This window comes from Lacerta agilis, chromosome 15 (genome assembly GCF_009819535.1).
Source record: "Lacerta agilis isolate rLacAgi1 chromosome 15, rLacAgi1.pri, whole genome shotgun sequence".
NCBI lineage: Eukaryota > Metazoa > Chordata > Lepidosauria > Squamata > Lacertidae > Lacerta > Lacerta agilis.
Window position 1 is genome coordinate 19,204,395 of NC_046326.1, and position 25,929 is coordinate 19,230,323.

The 25,929-nt window shown below is 44.8% G+C and overlaps 1 protein-coding gene across 1 annotated transcript; it reads right to left on the reverse strand.

The window, feature by feature from the left end:
- Positions 1 to 513: 513 nt before the first annotated feature.
- Positions 514 to 17,929, reverse strand: LOC117060324. The gene is made up of 15 exons (XM_033172538.1): positions 17,875 to 17,929; positions 16,563 to 16,690; positions 15,369 to 15,506; positions 13,266 to 13,486; positions 12,748 to 12,905; positions 11,934 to 12,161; positions 10,565 to 10,900; positions 7,045 to 7,443; positions 4,665 to 4,835; positions 3,231 to 3,388; positions 2,974 to 3,114; positions 2,326 to 2,464; positions 1,774 to 1,988; positions 985 to 1,110; positions 514 to 537 (listed from the first exon to the last, which is right to left on the reverse strand). Exons 1-15 carry the CDS (start codon positions 17,927 to 17,929, stop codon positions 514 to 516), a joined length of 2,637 nt encoding a protein of 878 aa, XP_033028429.1.
- Positions 17,930 to 25,929: the final 8,000 nt, after the last annotated feature.

Genomic DNA, 25,929 nt, shown 5'->3' on the forward strand with positions numbered 1-25,929 from the left:
TCTGAAGGCAGCCCTGTATAGGGCAGTGTAGTTTTTTTTAAATGTTTTATTATGTTTTTATATATGTTGGAAGCCACCCAGAGTGGCTGGGGCAACCCAGTCAGATGGGCGGGGTATACTTATTATTTTACTTATTATTATTATTATTATTATTAGTAGTAGTAGTAGTAGTAGTAGCAGTAGTAGTAAACAGGATGTCCCTATTTTCATCAGAGAAATGTTGGAGGGAATGTAACTGTATATAGTGGAACCTCGGTTCCCAAATGGCTCCATTGTCATACGTTTCGAACACCGAAAACCCGAAAGTAAACGCTTCTGTTTTCGAATGTTTTTCAGAACTCAAACGTGCGACATGGCTTCCACTGAGTACAAGAAGCTCTTGCAGCCAATGAGAAGCTGCACACACACACACACACACACACACACACGAAATCTATTAAAACCATACCAATAATTACAATAAAAACAGCATGGCACCAGTCCTTTCATTAAAAGCAGCCAGTTCCCGAAAGCCTACTGGAACAAGAAAGTCTTCTCCTGCCAGTTGAAAGACAAGGAGGGAGCCAGTCTAGCTTCTATAGCAGGCTTCCTCAACCTCGGCCCTCCAGATGTTTTTGGCCTACAACTCCCATGATCCCTAGCTAGCAGGACCAGTGGTCAGGGATGATGGGAATTGTAGTCTCAAAACATCTGGAGGGCCGAGGCTGAGGAAGCCTGTTCTATAGGGAGGGGGGTTCCAAAGTTGGAGCCGCCCCTGAGAAGGCCCTTTCCCACGTCCCCACCGAGTGTGCCTGTGAGGGACTCAGGACCAAGAGAAGGGGCTTCTCCTGAAGAGCTCATAACCCAGGCAGGTGCATATGAGGGAATAAGGTCTTTGGACCTGAGCTGTGCAACAGAAATGGTGATATTCCAGATGAGCCCTTAGACACACCTGGTAGTAAGTTGGTTTTCAATCTGCTACCTATGTTCACAAGAACGGCATACCTTTGTCTGTAGGGCCAGCGTATCTGATAAGTATCGGAAATATTCCAGCCTGCAGTGGGCACTCTCCATGCTGGTCTGCTGCTTTGCAATGTGTTCCTGGAATCCAGCCACAAGATGCAGTGTGATCTGGAAGAAGGCGAAGAAGCGAGGGTGCTTGCCAATGGGCTGGCCAACTGATCTCAACCCCTTCTTCCCATTCCCACCACCCCCTTAAGAGCAACATTAAGCATTAAGATGCCTGATTATCGTCTTCCAAACAACTACTCTATTCCAAACTTTAAAATGGTAAGCGTAATGTTGGTGGTCAACAAAAGAGGTTCAAAGACTCTCTCAAGGCAAATATATAAAAAAAGTAGTATAAACCCAGACAACTGGGAAACATTGGCCTGCGAGCACTCGAATTGAAGAACAGCCTTTACCAAAGTTCCCAGAAATCTTTGAGGGTGTGAAGAAGGGATCCCATCAAAGAAAAGGAAAGAAGTACCCAGCCTCTGCTTGATGATTTGCTTCATTTTCTGTCTTGCCTTATGCTAATCTCTCATCACTGCAAGCCAACTTGAAAGCCACATTATCTGCTCACTCACTTGCTAGAGTAAGAAGGCTCTGTAAATTGCCCTGGCACTCTAACAGATGCTGCAATCACCTCTTCTCTAAGAAAAGTATACTGGAGTTGTACGCCCCTGCATTCCTCCCCGCACTATACCACTGGAGACACATAAATCAGGGTTTTTAATGTACATCAAAGCCAGATCATGGCAGATCATGTTGGGGAACCAGTGGTGATCTCACCTTTCTGGATTTCTCTCTGATGGCCTCTTCCATGCGCAAGCCTCTGCTCCACTGCCGTTCCGCCTCCTTCAACTGCATCTGGATCCGTCCTTCTTCCAGCTGCATCTTCCGGACGAACTGGACCAGTTTCTCCAGCATCTTCCTGAGCAAAAGCCGAACTCTGGCTTCCTGGTCTCTCTCGTCCTTGTCAACTGGAGTCACCAAAACACAGCCGTCTCAATGAGTAACACATTAGAAGCTCAGCAAGGACATTTTACAGAAGAGCTTGATGCAACAGCGCTGCTCTAGGGCATAGCTGAGGAAATTCAGGTCCAGGGGATGGTGGGTTGGGGGGGGGTTGAGTGGGGTGGGAAGGGGCCCACTGCAACCAACCAACCAACCAACCAATAACAAACAGTGGAGAAAAGTCAGCAAATGTGCCTTTTTCTAAGGGGGTGAGGAAAGGAAACATCTCAGATATTTTCCAAGGAAACTGTCTTGTGAGAAACCTCAGCTCAGCTCTAGTTCAAGATAGCCACACAAACGCAACAGCCAGAAGCTGTGCCTCCATACCCCTCATTCTCAGAGACTGTTCCGTGTCCCACAGCATGTTCTGATCTCTGCTAGCTCTCCTTTGAGTTTCCTGGGCAGAGGATTCTTCCAGTTGGTGATAGATTTCATCAGCAGGTCTTAATTTGATCCTATACCTTAACTGCAAGGGTGGGGGGGGGGAGAGAGAGATAAATAGAATTAAGCAAAATATGCTTTGCATGCAGAAAGTCATCCCAATTCACTCCCCAGCATCTCCAGGTAGGGCTGGGAAAGACTGTCTCCTGCAGTGCCACTGCCAGTCGGTGCAGGAAATACTGGACTGGATGTAACCAGTCTTCTCCCTCTGACCACTCATCATTGTCCCACCGCTACTCCCCGGGCTCTGAGCCTTCCTCCCTTGGGGATTTCCCAGCTCGTTCCTTCCTACATTCCTCTTTGTCCAACCAGTCCATGACAATAATGCTGAGCTTGATGGATTAGTGACCTGAATTGCTATAAGGTAGCTTCCTATCTATAGGTGGGGAAAATCTGTCTTTAACAAGGACATGACGGTCTGTTGAAGTACTGCTACACCAGCCCAGGGGAATAAGCCTGGCATGCATACAGGGCAGAGGGCCAGAGCACTCTTCTAATTTCACAGCAGGTGTTGCAGGTAAAGCCAACGTGCACCTTTTTCATTTTCCCCTCCTTGGCTGCATCCAAGACATCCAGGCATATAAAATCCAGCTCTTTAAAGAGCTCCTCTTCTTTTGCCCGCTGGCAGTGCCAGTATGCTTGCTTGGCATTTATTTCCTTCTCCAAAGCAGCCAGCTGTAAAAACAAAGACTTCCCATAACAGGCTGCAAGCATCAGAAAGGAGTTTGACAAATAACAAACCCCCTTCCCCCTCCCCTTAAAAAAAAACAATAACTTGGAATGGGAGTTACCAGTTCCGGGTCTGGATTTCCTCTTGGTAAATTTCCCAGGGACTGGATCACAGGAATGACAGCATTTGTCCAAGGGTTAATTTGAGCCCCAATGACTGGACCAGTCTCGCCTGTTATGGGATCCACGGTTCTGAAGCCAACAGCGAGTGGAACAAGACCTGCAAGGAGTCGGAGCCAAACCATCAGGCCTAAGTGGGTATTAACGTGAGTTTTTATGAGCATGAAGTCAGAAATCTCTGAAGCATGATTAAACCCATACCATTGTGAGAAGCGTTTTTGTGTGTGTGTGTGTGTGTTGCTTTTTGCAGCGGGCTGCTACATCCTTAATGTTTCTGGATTCTAGACTGTGATTTGAACCACAAAGGGCTTCAGTATGGGACCACAGTCTCCACTCATTCCACATTCCCCACTAGACAACTGCATATATATTCGCTACTTGAGAAGAAGAGGAGAAGAGTTTGGATTTTGATATCCCGCTTTATCACTACCCGAAGGAGTCTCAAAGTGGCTAACATTCTCCTTTCCCTTCCTCCCCCACAACAAACGCTCTGTGAGGTGAGTGGGGCTGAGAGATTTCAAGGAAGTGTGACTAGCCCAAGGTCACCCAGCAGCTGTATGTGGAGGAGCGGAGACGCGAACCCGGTTCACCAGATTACGAGTCTACTGCTCTTAACCACTACACCACACTGGCTTAAGAGAAGAACGTATGTAAGAGTCCTGCTTCATCAGGCCAAAGACCCATCTGAATCCAGCATCCTATCCTTCCTGGAAGCTTCTGAAAAGCCTGCAAATAGGACCCAAATTCAACAGCGGTGTCCAAATTTGGAATTCCCAGCATCCTGCCTCAAACAGTGGAGGCTGAACATAGCCATTTATCTAATCCTCTTTTAAAGCCTTCCAGTTTGGTGGCCATGGGTACATCTTGTGGAATTCCATAGTCTACCTCTACAATGAATGAGAAAAAGCATTTCCTTTTGTCTGTCCCGAATCTTCCCATATTCACCTTCATTGAATGGCCCTGAGTTCTAGTATTACGAGAGAGGGAGAGGCCCAAAATGTAGGTGTCGCCACACTAAGAGGTTGATTTCTTGCAAGAGTGGAACAAATATTATGCGGCACTTATAATAGTGGCAGTTCCACAGAATGAAGTGGGGTAAGGAAATCCCTTAAGTAAACTGGTCCCAATCTGTTAAATGGCTTTGAATGCTAACAGTAACACCATGGCACCCATTCTCTGAAAAATCAAGCACTGCCCCCAACTTGCAGCCATCCGAGAACATAATAAAAGAAAACAGCACTCAGAGCAACAAATCAGAGATCGTCTTCTTGTACCGCTGCTAAGCATGACACCACTGCCCTGTAGCTGACTGTGCATCACCTGCTCACTTTCCTTCCTGCTGCAGGGAGCTTCCTATCCAAAGTGTTAGCCCTCACCTTTCCCATCTGCATCTTCCATGGTCCCAGCTAACGGCATTGGCTGGCCTGTCTTCCAGTCACATTCAACTCCAAGGATGGGCACCATCAAATCAGAACCGCCAGGATCTGGGATTTTCATCCCAAACACGGCAGGGATCCAGAGTTCTGTGCTGGGATATTTGATCATCCCTAATTTGGTCGAGAAAACAAAAGGACAGCTGAGTCAGAACTATATGAATACTTGTACTAGCAAATGCCCATCATCATGACAACAGGTGAATTTGGGTGTGTGTATATGGAAAGAAGGAGAACTTGTATGTTGCTTAGGCTTCGTGGTTATTTCTCTGTTACCTGTTTATTTTACAACTTATTTACAGTGTGCATGTTTTTTTCTTCCTCCTCATCCCCACACAACAACCATGTGAGGTTGGCTGGGCTCAGAGAGAGTTATTGGTACGTGGTCATCCAGTGAGGTTCTCAAATGAGCAGGGATTTGAACCTTGATCCTCTCACCATTCTTAAGGATGGGGAGGGGGGGTTGTGAAATTTCATTCGGTACATATTTTATTGCAAACCTATCCCATCTACCCTTCCCAAAACAATGTGCAAACTGAAACTATTCTTCAAAATTTGCCCACCTCCACATTTTGCAATGCACTTCTGTGACCCAACAATGTGTTATTGTACTGTGTATATTGGAAGAAAGAGCATACAATAACCACATGTTCTTATGGGAAATTGCTTGCAAAAATGTGTATGATAGGGGACACACACCCTAAAAATTCTGATGAATTTTAATGAAATTGTTTAGAAAAAAAAATCACAAATTGATGCTGATGTCTGGAGAACTGACGTGAAAATGAAGAAACCCAAATGGACAGATTTGTCCATCCTTAACCCAACACTCTAATCACTGCACCATGTTGCATTTTATTGTGTTCCATATATAGACACAGGCTTGTACTTACAGTAGACCCAGTGGAAATTAGCTATGTCTGCTAATTTCAATGGGCCCACTCTCAGCATGTTGTGCAGTGTGTAGATACAACTCACATTGCACCACATCCCCCACAGCAGAGGTTTTCAACCTTTTGGGGTCCACGGCTCCCTTGACCAACTACATTCTTTCTGCGGCACCCCTGTGGGTCTTAGGAGCCCAGTTATGTCACCCCTTGTCTGCAGAGCTGGCAGCTTCTCACTCTTTTTCAAACACCCTCCCATGTGGAGGGTTCCTTCAGCCTCCTCTCTTCTCACCTCTCCTTGGGAGTCCTCCAGGCAGCCACTGCTGCTGTACTGGTATCTGAGCTGCCCCCTACCCCACCCCAAAGAGAGGTGCCTCCCAGTGGCACCATCCATCTGGGGAGTTTGCAGCCAGGGTTGCTGCAACAAACAACTGTGCAAGCTTTTGGGAGGCAGAGACAAGAAAGGGCTTCAGACGAGGGAGGGGAAGAAAGTAGGACATGTTGAAAAACACATTTAAAAAGAAACCATAAGCCTTTTTACTGGGCATCCTAGGCCAAGAAATCCCAAAATGTGATAGAACTGTATTTATGTATGCCACAACAGCAGCTAGAATTTTGATAGCTAAAAACTAGAAGACAGAGCAACTACCAACGACTGAAGAATGGCATATGAAAATGATGGACTATATGGAACTTGCTGAGATGACCGGGAAACTCCGTGACCAGAGGGACGACGCAGTGGGAGAAGAATGGAAGAAATTTAAAATGTATTTGAAAAAATATAGTAAGATTGAAATTTAGAAAGAACTTGAAAGAAATGTTAGACTGCAGATTTAGAATTATGTTAAGGGTTAATGAAATGTGAAATAATGAATTAAGAAAAAAATTTAAGAAATGGATAAGATTTTTTTTTGGAAAATATGGTTGACAATATAAAGATATTACTAAAGATGAAGGACAATGAACGTAGGAAGGGTAGACGTGAGGAAGTCAAGTAACAATGTTAAGGAAAGAAGTAATCTTTAACAAATAATTTTCTGTTTTTTATTTTTGTATTTTGTAGTTTGTATAGTTATTGTTTTTGTATTTGTGGTGTGTTTGTAGTTGTTGTATTGGTTTATTTTATGTGTTTTGTTGATGTTTGGGGAAAAAAACTAATAAATATATTTTTTAAAAAAAGAAAGAAAGAAAGAAAGAAAGAAGGACAGAGGCCAGTCTTGCCCACAGCATTCCCTGACCATCATTCAAGGCACCCCAGGGTGCTACGGTACACTAGTTGAAAACCACTGCCCCGCAGGATTGCTTTGAGCAAAGGCTGCACCTGTGGAACTTCAAGTACAGACTGTGCTTAACTGATTTGTACGGAACAGTGACTGGCAGAGATTCATTTCTACGGAAGGATGTAGAACAACACAGTTGTAATTCCAAGCACCTACCCAGCTTGCCGCCGGTGCTCTTGAGAATTGACGCACGGCCCCGTTGCTTCTCTAGGGTTCTTAGCTGGTACAACAAATAGTCCAGCACCTCGGACAGTACTCTTTTCATGTCCTCTTCTGCGGCTTTGAGGGCTTTCTGCCTATCTCCAGCAGAGCACAGATCCTCACAAATGGAGTCCTTATACTCTCTTAGTGATTGAGCCACGTGGATCTGAGCTACAAGGAGGTTGGCGTCCAATACTGCCTGATAGCTCCCTGCGTGAGCGGCCATCTTGTCTTGCTGAAGGCAAATGCCTTGGACACGGGCAACCTTCCCGCTCAGTGGCTCCTTAAAGGAATCCCCTATAAGGAGGAGGCTCTCTGAGGGCCCATGGAGGCCTCCCACTGGAATGAGGTCTCCTGCATTTAAGAGAAGAGCAAAAAAAAGAGAGAGAGTTAATCTGGATATTCACCTTCCCACGTAAGGTTTAGGTTCATGTTCCATTTCAATGCTTTATTTGAATAGGGCCTTTCACTCAAAGGTCTGATATTTACCACACAACTAGTTTTCAATTCAACTCCCTTACACAGTAAACAATAAGATTTGTTACAGGAAGTTACAGTTAAATGAAATGTCCACCACGCAGGAATGGGCAAATCTGCTAGTTTTAGTTCCCCTCAGTTTCTCATTTTCCATTCTTAAATTCAACATTTCTACATCAATTGGTGATTTTTCTTTCTTTCCAGAAAATTCCTCATGAAAGATGCTCTGCCTTAGAGTCTTAATCCTAATACAGTCGTACCTTGGTAGTCGAACACCTTAGTTGTTGAAGAAATCGGCTCCTGAACATCGCAAACCCAGAAGTGAGTGTTCCAGTTTGCAAACCCTTTTTGGAAGCTGAACGTCCGATGCGGCTTCCGCAGCTTCCAATTGGCTGCAAGAAACTCCTGCAGCCAATTGGAAGCCACGCCTTGGTTTTTGAACCATTTCGAACCAAATTACTTGGCTGAAGAACTGCAATGCCAAATTATGAGAAGTGAGTATTTCAAAGGATGGCTGTGTTTTGAATCACATACTGTTTGAGAAAATACAGATTAGGCAGGTTCAGGTTCGTGAGGCTTCCCCTCAGTCACAGAAAAGAATATTTGGATGCCCATGGAGCAGAACTGAGACAAATCAGGAAATGGATAGGCCTTGGAGGGATGCTTCACTCTTGTTTCTGAGCCAGGATCAACCAACCACAGAACTGAGTTATTATCTTATGCACTCGATATCTCATTTGCTTTGTATGCGGTTTGTATATTTATAGTGCCCCAAGGAAGGATTTGTTTCAAACATGTCAGGCCTGGATTAAATCTCATTTCTAACACCCACAGTTTCTTTCTGCTTTTTTTGTCTGAACCAGAAAAAATTACCCAAAGTTGAGGGAATGAAGAATCATGGCCACCCAGACCTAATTTTAACACCCCACATCGGTTGGTCAAAGAGAAAGACCAGCTCTATTTACTAACACAAGCGGGAGACACAAAGTGGATAATATACTAACTGGGAGGGGAAAAAACTCTTTGAGCCTGTAGCCTTGTTTAGACAAAGAAGTTAGGACAAACTGAGTCGGAGCTGGAGCTTAGGATGCCCTCGGTCTGCCCTCTCGCAAATTTGTGGGTGTCTTCATCCTGTCGCTACCATGGAGTTGACAGAGACTGGAGGAAAATGAGGAATCTGTTCATCTCATTTTCTAACATCACTGATACAAAACTGAACAGAGTGAAAAATGCTTACTAAGCTGAGCTGGAAGACTCCAACAGACCTATTTTAATGCGCTGTTTATTACATTAATCGATCAACTGAACTACTTCCAAGAAAGTCAAATTTTCCTCAGCTGTTCAATTAATGAACGCAGCGCCTCTTAAGAGTAATCAATCATAGCTTTAATTTTATCTCTCTCACTCTTTCTAGAATATCTTCATGAAAAGGCTGGGGCGGTTATTGATTTCCTTTTTTAGCTTCTGAAATAATACTTCTAAGTCAACGGGTTCTCTCAGAGACTTTTTGATTTGGAGAGTGTCACCTATTAAGTTCTACATGCCCATCACCTGTGGCTTATCATTCAAAATCAAGATGGCAGTGGTAGAAACCAAGGCGTTTGATGGAGTCATTAACATCCAGCACCTTGAAGGGCTAATGGCCCACCCACCATCGCCAACACACAGGCAGGGCTTGCCCTACCATAAAACAACCAGCTGCCTCAGGTGGCAGATGCTGGGGGGTGGCATAAAAGTGTAGGAGGGCAGAGTTATGTGTGCCTCATGGCCTGCTACGTGCCCACTGAGGTACCATGATGCTTTCAAGTGTTGTGGAGGATGCTGTCATGTGACCTTCAACCACTGCTGCCTGTCTACTTGGTTTCTCTACATGGCATTGGGGAAGGTGCAAAATATCTTGGCCTGAGCACAGACAGAAGAGGAGAAGGCCCTCTGCCTGGTTCTCTGTAACTTCACTTCTCGTGGTGAAGGAATCAGCAGAAGACCCTCAGAGGAGGACCTCAGTGTCTGGGCTGAATGATGGGGGAGGAGACGCTCCTTCAGGTATACTGGACTGAGGCCATTTAGGGCTTTAAATGTCAGCACCAACACTTTGAATTGTGCTTGGAAACGTACCAGGAGCCAATGTAGGTCTTTCAGGACCAGTGTTATATGGTGCTGTAGCTCAGAAGCAAAGCATCTGCTTTGCCTGCAGAAGATCCCGAGTTCAAGCCCAAATGACCTCTCTAGATACCGCTGAGAAGAACTCCCTACCTGAAACTCAGGAGAGCTACTGCCAGGCAGTGAAGACAGTAGGGTGCTAGATGGACTTGACTTGGTATAAGGCGGCTTCCTATGTTCCAGTGAACGGAACCTGCCAGTAGGATAAACCTGAAGGTTGGTACAAGAACAATGCAGGAAAAACTACTAGGGGCTGGATAAGGATCTTTGGGAACTGGGTCTTGCCTGCTGGTTGCCAGATGACCACCTGTGGTTAAGACATAGCCCAGCATTGTGACCTTCTGCCTGCACTGCAGAGACATCCAAATCTTACAGATGAACCTGCCATATACTGAGTCAGACTGTTTGTCCATCTAGCCTAATGCTACCTACTCTGACTGGCAGTGGGTCTCCAAGTTTCCCGACGGGACATCCCCACCCCTAGACGGAAATGCTGGGGACTGAATCTGTGACCTTTCACATGGAAAGCAGATGCTCTCCCATTGACCCAAGATCCATCCTTAAGGCATAGGATGTTGCCTCCAACTGCGTCAAGACCATTGATCCGTCTGACTCAGTATGGTCTACACTGCCTGGCAGCAGCTCCCCAGGGTTTCAGGCAGGGGTCTCTCCCAGCCCTACCTGGAGATGCTGGGAATGGAACCGGTGACCGTCTGCATGCCAAGCAGGTGTCCTGCCATTGACTTATCCCTCCCCCACTGTTTCTCTTTCTTCTAGAAGCAAGCCAGGCAGATGAAACCAAGAGAACAGAACCCAGTTAACGGAACTCAACACTTACCTGTGTTATTATCCAAACTGACTCCAAGGATTGGAACAACTCTCCCTCCTTCTGGGAACCTCATTGGCCCCCCCAATTCAAGAGGTGTCACTGTTCCTGTTAGAGGATTCAGGTATGTCCCACCCAAAGACAGCTTCTGGCCAGTTTGGGGGTGAATGGTAACGGCAAGTATTGGCACCTCAATCCCTGTTGCTGGGTCTTGCATGAGGCCTCCCAATTTAAACACTTTCTCAGGCTGTAGCACTGGCAGGCGGGTCTTCACTGGTAGGCCAGAGTGGAGACACACGGGATACGGGACATAGGGCAAGATGGGAACCTCCGAGTGACGACTCTCCCCTAAGCAGAGAAACCAAAGGTGGTCACAGTCTATGTGAGATATAATCCATTGATGCAGTCAAATGCAACATTCCTTATTTCCCTGGAGTGGGCACAGGCAGGGGGACATCCAGTCAGTGTAACTTTCTGTTCCACTGGTCTGCAGCAACCTCCTCCTGCATGTGACCTGGGAGATGGGCGTGGCCCTGGCTGACTCCATAAAAGAGCTGAGTCACGCAGTCATTTTCTCAGTCGCAGTATAGTCTTGAAGTTGCCTTGTTCCAATGTTGTCTTGTTCTATGTTTTGCTGCCATGCTGCTCTCCTGCAGCCATTTTGTTGGTCTTAATGTAGTTTTGCTGTCTGCTGGCTCTCAGTCAGCAGCACATGAGTTCAGTCTCCATATGAGATGAACTCACTGTCTCTTATGTAACTACTAAGAAAAGCCTGCCTTTCAGGGATCATAACGTGAACTGAAATGTGAGTAAACTTTTTGTTACTTTACTCAGAAAGACCTTTGTGTCTTTATTCTTTTAGGAGGGATAAAAGGGGACACCAGGAAATAATCTTCACTAAGAGACTGAAACGAATCTGCAAACTAGCTTCCAGCTATATTAAGGGGAATTTGCCCTGCTACATCACTCACTAGTGTGAAACAAGGAAGGATAATATTTATTCAATATATCCTTTCCTACAATCCTTAACATTCCCACAGTTTAGACTGGGGGATGGGGAGTAACATTTCTCATTTCCCTCTGGGCAACCTTTTAGGAGGCCACATGCCACTGGTGGGTGGAGTCAGAGGCAAAAGTAGGCAGAACCTTTCCAAAACTGACCTCTGCTCTGCCCGTCTAAATCTTGGGATAAATGATGTCAGTCGGAGCAGATGGTCCAGTGGTCTTCCTCTATATATGGCAGCTCTATTGCGCATGAGCTGGGCAACTACCAGTTCATGATTGGTTATAGGTTACAATGTGATGGTTCAACAACAGTTCGCAAGCTAGCACCTCCATATAGGGCTGATTAATGAAGTTATAGAAGAACCATGGCTCTTACCAGGTGCTAAATCAACCACAGGGATCAGCTTAGAGTTGACCGGGTCGAAGCCAACATTCCCAGCTATCGGAAGCAATCTTCCTGTGTCGGGATGTAGGAAGTGGTGGGCAGATACAGGCTCCATGGACTGATTGGCCAGCAGCATGACAGCACCATGGCTGGGCATTATCAGCCCAGTGGTAGCATCCTGGTGCAGGACATCCTGTGCCTTCACAGAGCCATCTGATCCTGGGAAGAGCAATGGAAAGATACACACAGACGCAACGGTGCAGCTAAGTAACTTTCTGCAAAGGATACTTGCTTAAGAGACATGGCTGCCCCTCAGGCATTCCTGGGAACTGTAGTTCATCCAAAGCAGGCACCCCCAAACTCGACCCTCCAGCTGTTTTGGGACTACAATTCCCATCACCCCTGACCACTGGTCCTGTTAGCTAGGGATGATGGGAGTTGTAGTCCCAAAACAGCTGGAGGGCCAAGTTTGGAGGTGCCTGATCCAAGGGATGGGGAACCCTATGGATTTTGTTGGACTCCAACTCCCACCATTCCTGACCATTGGCCATGCTGGCTTGGGCTAGTTGAGTTGGAGTCCACAGATGGATAGCCACAAGTTCCCCATCCTCGGACTGGGATATCTGACAACAAACTCTCTACCTGCACAGAACAACTCTTCCCATGAATCTTGTGTGTGTGTGTGTGTGTGTGTGTGTGTGTGGAGGGGAGGAAGCCATCACAATTAAACAAATTTCAATCATGAATACATATTGTGCAGATTTGCACACTGAAGAAAAACCTCTGTGGGAAGCTAAGAGTTTACCTACAAGCTCCGCCTTGGTGAGTAGTCTGGTTCTCTCTCTGTTAACAAGGTGAGCTCCCGTTCCTTCTCCCAGGATGCCCCATGCCATGAGCCTACGAGTCTCCTGTATGACGGTGCTGGACACCTGGTTGCTTGCAGCATCTATGAGGCTCAATAACCTGAAGCCACCATGATAAGAAGCAAAAGCAGAAATAAAATGGTCTCAGGGTATCCACTCCCAAGATAGGAAAGTCAGGTCTGCATACAAACAGTTCCCCACAAATAGGAGAAGTGGGCAAGAGGCATTATCAGGGTTCAAGGGTGCATCCCAGCCAGTCAAAAACACTCAAGGAGGGTGTAAAGCAGGGCCCATGAGATGTGAGGCCTGGAGTGGGGGGGGGTGTCCTGGGAGGGGCAGGCCTGAGGATTCAACATCCCTGCCTCAGATCACATTAAGTACACACTGAAATAAAGTATTAATGCACAGCCAGGTCATAATGTCACTGAAGCTTTTACATGTGGCAAAGAATGGCCCTTACCTGTGATGGGCTGATTTAGAGCCTGAGACTTGACCTTCCTCAGAAGACAGAGCCTCCGCCAGGGCCTCTGTCAACCTTATGGCTTCCCGCAGAGCAGAATTAAATGCCACCCAGTGCTCCTCGCGTCGTTTCATGTCCTGGCTCAGTAAGTGGAGCTGCCTGCTCACGCTCTCTTCATATTCTGTGGCCAGGTGCTTTCGGAGCAGAATCTCCTCCTCCGCCTAATGAAACATTAAATCCACACATTCACAACTGGGATGGCTAAACCAGGCAATTTCAGTTTCTCCCAGTTTCTTCTTGTTTCTCCAGGCTTCAGTTTACTCCATTTTTTCTTCTCTTTTTTTTTGAAATAGATTTTTTTATTTAAAAAAATCCAAAATATAAACATACAACAAAAACAATTCCCAATCTAATTATCGAGATTACTCTGAATCTCCTGACTTCCCCCCATCCCTTCCATGGGTCCTATTGATTCTATTTTCAACTGCATTTCAGTACTTCTCTAGTTTTTCCATCTTCCTAAATTGCAAGTGTGTTTAAAATCCTGCTGGTGTTTTGCCCTGTTTACAATGATTTTGCATGTACATTATAAACATTTCCCATTCTATTTTAAATTTCATGTCTTCTTGATTCCTGAGCTTCCCAGTTAGTTTTGTCATTTCAGCATAGTCTTATCAACTTGATTTGCCATTCTTCTCTGGTTGGGGTTATCTCTTCCTTCCATCTCATGTGTTTGTGTGTTTTTCTATTTTTAAAAAAGATTCAGATGAAAGCAGGGCTACATTTTGTATGCATTTCTCCTGATTCACGCACTTCAGCAAGCAAATTTCCCTACTATAATGTATGTGTTTTTTTGTAAACTTTTTTTTGGGGTGGGGGTGGGGAAACTGCAGGACAAAGTGTTTTGAAGTACACCTGCATTTCAGTTTGCAAGTAGGTTTGGGAAGCACAAATTTCGTAGGTTCCCATTAAAATGAAACCAGATAATTTCTCCCTCATGGTATAGATTCCGTCATTCACAAAATCAGTTCCTTTTGTTAAACAGTGTCCTGGCATAGCATGATAACAGAGGCTATTACTTGTAAAACATACAGCTTTATTCAGGAATGTAACAGTATAAGTTCAGTAGTAAACATGGCTATGGGAATCAAGAGTTCAGGAGCTGGTCAAGAAGTTCCGGACCAGATGAAGATGTCCCATTTCACCTCACCTGTATCCTTCCCTTCTGATTCATGCTCAGCCTTTCCCAGTAGCTGCTGCCATCCTCCCTAGGTCCTGATGAGGTTCTTTGCTCCATTATTGCTGTCCCACTCAAGTTGATGCAACTGTAGTGTATTACTGGTGGATTATTGCATGAGAACAGGCCTCCAGACACCAATAATGTGGTAACACTGGGGAAGTATCACAAAGTAATGAATAAAGTGGAGTGATATGTGGATGGTCCATTATAAAGAGGGGACGCGGGTGGCGCTGTGGTCTAAACCACAAGTCTCTTGGGCTTGCCGATCAGAAGGCTGGCAGTTCGAATCCCCGCAACAGAATGAGTTCCCGTTGCTCTGTCCCAGCTCTTGCTAACCTAGCAGTTCGAAAACAAACCAGTGCAAGTACATAAATATGTACCACTGTGGCAGGAAAGTAAATGGTGTTTCTGTGCACTCTGGCTTCTGTTACAGTCTTCCATTGTGCCAGAAGAGGTTTAAGTCCTGCTGGCCACATGACATGGAAAGCTGTCTGTGGACCAACGCCAGCTACTTCAGTCTGAAAGCGAGATGAGTGCCGCAACCCCATAGTCACCGTTGACTTCACTTAACCATCCAGGGGTCCTTTACCTCTGTACCTACCATTATAAATCCAGCAGTAATGAACATACAGTTGCATCAATGGCATGTTGAAAATCACCAGTCTGGAGGGGCCCAAAGAGCATGCTTTAAAATAAATAAATAAATTGCTAATAACTTCTGTGGGTGATGCAACCCCCACAAAATGTTTCCTGACCACGAGTCAATGCAGCCCTTGATCTAAGAAAGATCAGCCACCCCTGCATTAATCAGAAATAACTGATCATCAGGAGAGGTACTGTATTTGATTTATTCAGTCTTCTACCTGCTGTTTTGCTTTGACATAGTTCCCCATCAGTACATCATCACAAGGATCAGCTCTGTCAGGAATGCACAGCTTGGCTAGCCAAAGATCTCGGAGCATGGCTGCTTCATCCAGAAGTTTATGGTACAAGATTTTCAGCTGCAAAGGTAAAGGAAGCACACAAAATGAGCAGGTTGCAGTTGTGCTGGGCTTGGCTCCCATTTTATGCTCCCATATTTTCTGTACATGCAACTATAAGACATATGCAATTGTTATAACAATCTATTAAAATATAGTTTAAAGCAGGAAGAACCGAGGAAGAGAGAACAGCACCCTTAAAAATGGCTCAGGTGCTATGCTAAACCAGGGGCCCTCCAGATGTCAAGGGACTACAACTCCCATAGAATATGCAGTGTGGGGCTAATGGGAGTCCATCAACATCTGGATATGTTGTTAACTTATTCCTGTGCTAAAATAAGGGAAGGACCCTTTGGCTCCTTAGACCCCAAAGAAGGGATTTCTAAAGGGTGCTAGAACTTTAATACTCCTGGAACTCAGCTACATTAGTAAAAAAAAACAACCCAGCGTTTTGAATGCATTATAAACATGCAATACCAGATGTTGCTGGATGATGATGATGATAATAATAATAATAATAATAATAATAATAATAATAATAATAATAATATTCTATGTGATTTTTTTCTTTGGTTATAACGATTTAATTTCTGACTTATTTATAGTGGTTTTCCCCATGTGTAGATCCAGCCCGGTCTATCTTGCGCAGTACTGTTTACACTGACTGTCAGCAGCTCTACATGATTTCAGACAGGGATCTCTCATACCTGGTTGTTAGGAACTTAAGAATATCAGAAGAGACCTGCTGGATCAGGCCAAAGACCCTTCTAGTCCAACACCCTATTCTCACAGGGGCCAACTAGTGGTCTCAGCACTGCAGATGCCCAGTGGTCTGCTGCCACAACTCCCTGCCTGGGTCAGGTGACTAAAGGAGCCAATCACATTCCATTTGGCTTTATAAAGCTGCTTGCTCTTCTCAGTCCCTCAGGTGAAGGCTGAGCTCTTCACACACTGCCTGTTCTTGCTTCCCTACTTGCAGAGCCACCCTCCTGCTTCCACGACGCCAGCCCCGACAATGACTTCTAAAACCAGCTCTGTTTGGTGAAAATCCAAACAGAGGAAACAACCACTAGGCACCTCTTCCTTAAACTGGCTCAGTTTGGCTGTAACTGCCAGAGACTGCGCGACCAGAATTTCAAAGAAGGTGTTGGTATTGAATGAGTCCAGATCTATTTGTTCTTCCGTGTCCCATATTTCACACTTGCCTAGGAAGAGAACGAAAATGAGTGCTGCAATATTAGCACAAACAGGAATAGTAATAATAATGGCTGCAGTAATAATAACATAGGAATGTGAAGGTGGGGTTTGTGTTAAGGAGGGCAGAGGACCACAGCAACAATATCCTGCTCAATACATTCATAATATATACTAATTATTTCTAACATACTTGCTTGGATGAGTTCCATCCACTGGTAAGCATAGTTAGACTGGGCTGTAAGGTAGAGTACTACTGTATTCCCATTCTACAGACAGAAAACTGAGGCCGAAGCATAGTGACTTGTGTTAAAAACAAAACACTGAAGCCATTCTTGACTGTAGTGGGATTTGAATGCAGGTATCCCTTGTTTCTTAACAACAACAGCAAACTAGTCAATTGATGGGTCCCTTCCAACTCTACAGTTCTATGATTCTATGATCACACTGGCTCTCTGATATGAGCTCAGCAGATCCCCTGTGACAGGGATGAACCTGTGACCCTCCAGATGTTGGGTGACAACTCTTATCATTCAATTAGCCAGCATGATGGGGGTTGTAGTCCAGCAGCATCTAGAAGGTGGTGGCGGAGAGCAGGTGGGGGCGTGGCTTGTGTGCATCCTGGGGGCGTGACACGCCGCCTGAGGGGACGTGGCACCCAGCGTGGGGGGGGGCAGCCATGATGGCACCCCATTGGGATTGTGGTGCCGGGGGCGTGCGCTCCCCCTGCCCCCTCTTCCTCCGCCACTGCTAGAAGGCACCAGGTTGAAGGCTGCCACAAGTTCATTCTGTATTGTGTGAAGAAGAAAATCACAGGGATTCTGGGGTAGCATTTGCAAAAGCATCCTCCATGCCTTAACACAATACCGCCCCCCCCCGAGTGCAAACCAATATTTATCAAGACAGGGGTAAGGAACCTGTGACCCTCCAGTTGTTGTTGGAGGACTCCAACTCCCATCAGCTCTAACCACCACGGTCAATAGTCAGGGATGATGGGCTCTGTAGTGCATCTGGAGGGCCAGAGTCCTACAGACCCTAAATCTAAATTAATTCAAAGGTTAGTTGGCAGTAAGGAAAGGATTTTATGCTACTTCTCATGAAGAAGCAGTCCTCCATGGATGTGCCCATCAAACGTGATTTGGTTCTTTATTTATGTGCAGTGTCTGTATCATATACTGTAACAGATTATTCATACCTTCTCTTTTCTCCACGTGGCTGAAGTTCTTCTCCAAACTGCCTGCTTGCTGCATTCCAGGGTGATATTTTCTGAGGGTAAGGACTGTGGATTCTCTGGAGGAATATTTGTCTATATTATATTTCAGCTGTAACTTTCGGAACCGTGGGGAAGGGCTTCCTTTCCTGGACAAACCAAAGGTTTGGCAAAAAATCTGCAAAATTCATGAGAAAAGTACTTACAGGAGCAGGGACATTTCCACATCCCCAGGAAAATCTACACACACACACACACACACACACACTGTTCACACATTACGTTCAACAAGTGTACAATCTGTGTAGCTGTGTATACAATAACTGTGCTGTACAAATCAGCAAGTGTTCACTCTTTCTCACAAAGACTTGTACATGTGTAGAGACAGCTTGCACCTGTGGTCAGTGTAATGTGTGAATAAGGCCTACAAATGCACAAAACTAGGGGGTAGTTGCCTCCCCTTGTCTTTCGTTTACTCACAATCAGCAGCAGGCAAACAACGAGGAGAAAGCCGACTCCGATTACAATCCCAATAATTGCTCGCCAGTCAGGTTTCAGAATGAGGTCTGGGATCCTGGCAACCCCCATTTGCACCATGTGTCTGGGAGTCGTTGGGAAGAAGGGACCCTCATCGTAACACTGCCCACCATACGGCATGACTCTGACATACTTCGGGAAAGGAACAGACAGACACAGGGAACCCAGGTCAGGGGCACAAAGGAGGAAGATTCACACATAGCCATAAACACAGAAAGGGGAGTCTGTAAGGACCAAATGAGATGTATACATCATGCATCTGTGTTTTGTAACATTTAGCTTCAAGACTGCTGGTTTCATTGTGATTTTTTTTCCAGCTAGCTTGCTTTAATATCCAATTTATCATGGGTAATTTTAATGTAAACCTCTTAGAGGTTTTGATTTTTAAACATGATATAAATCCTGTCCCCCCCCCCCCATACTTGCATTTACCTGACAGAGTTTTAGAAAAAATATTATTATTAAATGGAAACTTAATAAACTGGGTCTGTGTGATAATTATTTTAGAACCCACCAAGTCTGGAGTGGAAGCTTAACCTTCCCTCCCTGCTAGGATGCTGAGGGAAATCGCCCCCCACAAGCTAGAATTAATTTTGTATGGAGGGGAGGGGCAGCACACACTGGGGGATTTCTTCCCAATTCAGTTACCAGTTTTAAAGGAATTATTTTCTTCAGGACCTCAGCAGGGGAGAGAAGGGGTTAATTTTCCCCTTCCACACCTGCTGGGATTCCAGTAATTATTGGGCATGATATAATTTCCTCTTAAAATGAAACAAACAAACAAACAAACAAACAAACAAACAAACACACAAACAGCCAGCCAGCCAGCCAGCCACTCTGCACAATAAATGCAAAGATGTATTTAACAGCACATCTTGTTTGGTCCTAAGATGAGATGACCAGTTCCATAGCTGAACCCCTACTTCAACGCACTTCTTACATACATGTTCACAAATCCACACATTGTATATGTATGTGGCCCCTGGGAGGTTGCACAGAAGGGTAGATGACCCTTGGTCTGAAAAAAGTTCCTCATGCCTGCCCTAGTGCCACTCATTCGGAGCCAATGACTGCTAAAGCAAGCGGTACCCCTTTAAATGAGTAGGCTTCTCTCACCAAAGCCCGACATAACGACTGACAAGAGATGCAGCTCCTACTTGTCTGGTAGGTTGGCTGGTGCTGAAGCAACATTTGAGCTCTGCTCTGTTGGAGTCTCCAGCCCGAGTCATGCATGGAGCTGTCCATGGTACTACTCACCTCTCATCTACTGCTGAGGCCACTGGTCAAAAAGGAGCACTAGTGTTGCTGGGATGTGGCCTGCTGTGCAAAAGCAAGAGTTGCAGGCCTTGCCTACATTTTGCTTCTAGCCCTTCCTACTACTGGCATGTTGCCCCACCTCTGGAATCTCGCCCTTGGCCTGAAAAATGATTTCCCCAGCTCCAGGGAAGGTGGAGAATGGGATCACTAAAATACAGACATGGCTACTTGGAGGGTTGCCTCCTTCTGTGCAGAGCAGCCTGGATCCTCATATGAGGATAGTCTTCTGGGTCCCTCCCCTTCATCTGATGTTAGGAGGGTGATGATGGCAGAAAGGACCTTTTTGGTTGTAGCCCCTTGTCTATGGAATGCGCTCCCTCAGGAAGTTTCCCTAGTGCTCATCTTATTGTTTTGGTGCCGAGCAGATCCTTTTAAAAATTTACCCATGTGTTTCAGCCTGTTCCAGAGCTCCTTTTTCATTTCATGGCGTAGTTTGGCTAGACTTTGTTAGTTTGATGGGCCACTGTTTCTGTGCTCTGATATTTGCTTTTGTACCTCTGCTGTTTTCTTTTATGATCTGTGCCACGAGTTTTATATTGAAAGGTGGCCCAAAAGTTATGTAAACCAAGGATTAAGCTGCTGAACCAATGGCCTATTCCTCCCACAGATGAGACACACCACCCATTGCAAATGTTTATCAGACTAATGAATGCACCTCACTGGGAACTCTCCTTTGTAAGCAAACATGCCACAACCTGAAACAAACCATTCTTTTGTGCTGGTTGCTACTTAGCCTCAGGACATAAGTTCCGGGATCATGGAACTGGTAAAAGAAGAGCAGGAAGTTGTTGGAGCCTGAGGCCAACTTAGTTTCTTCTGCTAGGCTGCGGAAACCTCCCCAGTCAAACTCGTGGTTTGTATTGTACAGGCTGTTGCTAAGGAAAGACACAAGACAAACATGTTGGTTGCCCAAATTATCTTGATTCCAAAAATGGTACTTGCAATTTTAACTCTGATTCCGTCCTCAGTGCAACAGACAGAACAGCGATGCAAGAATAAACAGACATTATTATTATTATTATTATTATTATTATTATTATTATTATTATTATTAATTTGTACCACGCCCATCTGGCTGGGTCTCCCCAGCCACTCTGGGCAGCTTCCAACAAATATTAAAATACTTTAAAATATTAGGAAGCTGCTATCCATTTATATCAGTTTTACTGATCACAGGGAAACAGAAGGGCATTCTGTGTTGACAATATAATAGTATGTGTATTTAGAATTACCTGCACAGAAAAAAAATGACAACCAAAATGATCAGGTGTGTGGAGCAACTTCCATATGAGTAATGGTTAAAATACCTGGGACTTTCTAGTTTAGAAAAAAGGAAGTCCAGGGACAGGGTGGGGGGTGCCATTAAATATGATGCATGGAGTTGAGAAAGTGCGTAGCTGTTTTTATTTCTCATGCATAATCATGGAGCTAGAGGTCATCTGATGAAGCTGATTGGTGAGAGATTGTGAAACAGGATGCTGAGCTAGATAGGCCTTTGATGCAATCCAGCAGGGATCTTCTGATGGAAAATGTGCATTTACCATCCAAGTGCCATCACGGCAAAAAAATCTGCTTTAACTTCTCCATGGGAGTATATTGAACTGTGCAAGTAAGTTTCCCCATGGCTAACTCTTAAGAATGTGGGAGCACAACACTTTGGAACTCCCTGCCTAGTGACACGAGGCAGGCACCCGATAAAAATATATTTATTCAGTCAAGCCTGTCCAGACCTGTAAAACGTTAATCATAGAATCGTAGAGCTGGAAGGGAGCCTTAGGATCATCTAGTCCAACCCCCTGCAATACAGGAATATGCACACGGGGATTGGACCTGCAACTTTGGCATTATCAGCATCACACTCTGTTCTGGTTTTTAGCTTATCATTGATTTTAATTGTTTTTTTGAATGTTTTATATAGTTGTTTTTAATTGATAATTGCATTGTTTTGTTTTTCTGCTTTAAGGTTTTTTTGTTTTGTTTTGTTTTACAATCCAGCTGTATATAATTTTTTGAGGCAATTTTTGTACATTTCCTTCGTTAGTAATATGTATTTGTATGCACACTTTATGCTAGTAGATCCATTTCTGTACACATTATTTGACTGGAGAACTGCCTTGCAAAATTCAGTGTGAATTTCAAAGAATGGCTGTGTTTCGGTTTGCACGTTCTTTAGAACGGATGGACAAGGCCAGCTCGGCATTCAGTGTGAACTGAATGTAACAATGCTCCCCCTCCCACCCGCAATGCTTACTTACACATCATAAACTGGATAATGATCCTTGGAAACAATGAACATGACAATGTTGTGAATCTTGAGGCATGTAGTAGGGTTGAAGATGCCACTGAAGGTCATTTTCAGTGTAGAATTGGAAGGTTGCTGGGGCCAGGACTTGTAAAATGCAAAATCTTCTTCGCTAGATGTCCCTGCGTGAACATAAAAATCAAGTGAAGCGGGATCTGCATACGAAAAGAGCTTTAGGAATCTGCTCAGTGCTTGTGTGGGCTCATGCTTGTGTCAACAGGCAATTCCAACTGGGTGGTGTACATGCATACTGTTGAGTACCGCCAGAAAAAAGCACAGTATATAATACCTGTAGATGTCGTGGAGCGCAATCTATTTTGGGAGTCTAATAGAACTGCATTTGAGGTAAGGAAGTAGTGTAGGAGCTCTGGTTCAGGATCGTACACCCCTAAGAATCCTCTTCCTGAAATGACATTGGAAAAAAACCAAACAAACCAAAGGTCACAGGCATGCTCTCTCTGCCTAGACTTCTTCCAGGTGACCTGCATTCATCCAGGTTTGTTCCCAGGAAGGTTCTATGACAGGGGTCCCCAAACTAAGGCCCAGGGGCCGGATGCGGCCCAATCGCCTTCTAAATGCGGCCCGCGGACGGTCCGGGAATCAGCATGTTTTTACATGAGTAGAATGTGTCCTTTTATTTAAAATGCATCTCTGGGTTATTTGTGGGGCATAGGAATTCGTTCATTTTTATTTTTTCCAAAATATAGTCCGGCCCCCTGCTGAAAAAGTTTGCTGACCCCTGTTCTATGACATTGCATCAGTCAAGTGTTATCCACACTTTTCAATGCAGCAACAAAGTGCTTTGCATATTTACTTGTTTGTTTGTTTGTTTTTAAAGTATTAATCAGCTGCTTAATTTTAAAGAATAATAATTTTCAAGCAGTGTGCAACTTAAAATCCATTTAAAATATAATGAAAACAAAAATGCAACATAAAATCAGTAAAGCGGCAGTATAAAAGCAATTCAGATAATTCACACAATTTAAAAACAAAACAAAACAGAGTCTGATCTGATGAACCAGGGTAAGCCTGGCAAAATGATATATCATTGCAAGACACTTGATGCAATGGAGGGTTGTTGCTTTGCATGCGGAAGGTCCCAGGTTCAACCCCTGGCATCTCAGCTCTTCACATTTCCACACCAGTTTGCATTTTAATGTAATTTCCTCCTAATATAAACATTTGTATGCAATTTTGTGTAATATGTTTTTGCAGAACAATTCCCATTAAAACAATGCATTTTTGCATGTTATTTTCACCAATATATGCATTTTCATGGACATTTTGTCACCATGTATGTATATTTGTACATATTGCTTGGCTAGAGAGCTGCACTGCAATATTTATAAAAGTGTGAATTTTGAAGGATTGGGCTGTGTTTTGGTTCTTGTGTTGTTTTGGAAAGTATGAAGTAGTTTCAGCTTTAAATGAGAACTGAATCAAGTTTCTCTCCTAAGTAATTGTGGTTCATCTTTTTTTTTTTTTTGCTGTCTATGTTTGTTCTTACTGCACTTTACTCCTAACCCACTATCTAGATCTGCTTTGCAAGACGAGCAGTCTAAAAATGTTTTTAAATAAATAAAACACAATCACTTTATCTCTGGAGCTTCGAGACCAACTGGCAAATGAATTGCTTTTGATTTGATTTACCACATTTGTCTGTAGAAATCAAACACCAAGCCAAATACGGTTATTTGTACAAGCCAAAAACAGCAGTGGAGTTTCTTTAGGTAATGACAGATATATCTAAATTGTGCACTTAAATCAGTCTTCTACTATGCTGTCTGGAAACAGAGGAAACAGGAAACTACACAACACACACACACACACACACACCCCATAGGGAAGGCAGAATATTAATCAAACAGGATTAAGAGTGGAAAACTAAGAAAAAAAGAGATCAGGTGTGATGTTGTCATTGCAGCGCCCAACTAGAATTTGGGAGACCTGAGTTCAAATTTCCCCTGTCATAAAGATCACTGGGTGACCTTGAGCTGGTCGCTGTCTCTCAGTGCAGCCTAACTCACAGGGTTGTTCTGAAGATAAAATGGAGAGGGTGGATGGAGCCAGTTACGCTACCTTGAGCTATTTGGAAAGAAAAGGCGTTATAAATGCAATCCATAAATCAAAAGGACAGAACTTGTTCCTTACCACTTGTTTTTACCACGTATATAGGGCACGATTTCTTGTTCTCCTCTGAGGTGCACCCATTTTGTGTGTGGAAATCTAACAGCTGCAGCGACGCTCTTATCTCTTCCAGTAAAACATCAAGCTATAAAGAATTTAAAGGAGAGGTCTTGAGAGCACAGGTTTCACATCCTGGCAGTATTTTCACTGATGGGCCATCAGTTTGGATGTACGCAACAGAACTGGCTAAAGCACCGCAGCTCTCAGTACATTTTGCAACAATATGCAGGGTTGCCAAAAGGAACCTCTACATTAGGGTTGGATAAGTTGTGGTCGTCTGGATGCTATTGGACTTTGCTGGTCCATCTGGATGTGGGATGGGCAGGTGCTATCTTGTTGTTGGCTTCAGGAAGTGGAAAGTCTTGACCTGGCCTGGGTGCCGTTGATGCTTCACTCCAATGAAAAGCAGGGTTGCAACCAAGCAGCATCAGTGGCAGCGAGACAAAGGCTGTTTGCGCATTACTGCCATAAAACCACAACTAGGTCACTCTTTTTCTCAGTTCACGCTGGCGTTGGTTTGAGGGAAAGCGCATCAGAAATGACAGAATAGATATGGACTGTGGCTAGTGTCGTTCGTGCATCTCTTCCCAGTTCCACGATGGGAGCGCATTGGGTGCAGTGCAAACAAGAGTCTCCACACAACCGTAGCAACAAGACAGGTGGGAGGATGCTGGCCTACTAGCCCACCCCTGCCTTGTCAATGCAACTTCCCCCCCCAAAAAAGTGGCTTATGATCAGCAGTGTACTGACAAATTCAGAAGTGCAGGATCACTCCGTAATAGTCATGACTATGCTTCCTTGCAGCCACACCCCCTTCTAAGATTATAAATATAAAATTACGCAATAATATAATGCAATAATAATAATGAGGGATGCATTGCAACAATCAATACAGATCTCCACGTGTTGCCTTTCAGCTACTTCTATTATTGTCTGTGCACATGATTCAGAATCATAGCTGTCAACCCTCCCCTTTTTCCCCATCCCTTCTGGGGAGGCTGTCAACCTTCCATAAGGGAATTTCCCGCAAAAAAAGGGAAAGGTTGACAGCTATGTTCAGAATGCTCCAGTATCTTGGGGGGGGGGGAGTGACTTAAATTGTGTTTTCCTCCAAATTCCATTGTACGAATCAGAAAGCCTCTCCTCCTCAGCGCGGGGAGGGGTTGTGAGCGGGAGCCGGCTCCGGCATTGAGGTGGGGGCATTTTGCCCCCGCCTTACCTTTCCCGCCGCCGCGCCGCACCCCTAGCAGTCAGCCAATAGGGCTGATGTGGGGGTGGGGTTTTGCTGCACCTGGGCAGCCGCGGCAGCTCCTCTCCGCCATTCTGCGTCGTTCCTCCGCCGGATCACCCGCCCACCCTCCCTTAGGTTGTTTTTTGGTTAGGACATTACTATGGACTGCAGTTGGTCGCCTTGTTTGTGCAAGGGGCCTGGTAGGAGTTTTTGTCCAAGTAGCAAATTTGCACGGCCTCTTGGTTTTTCGCCTACCTCGTAGCAAATTGTCACAACTCTGTTAGATTGGCGGTTAGGCATTGGGTTTAGTTTGGTATCGGAGGGCAAGGTTCGGGCCATCGCCTAACCCTCCTAAATTTTGGGTATTCCGTAAAGGAATCTGGCGGTCATGGATCCTGTCCGATGCCCTGTTGGTGGCTAGGTGCCATGGCACGACCTCCGGTGGCTTCAGGGGGTGGAGCTTCCA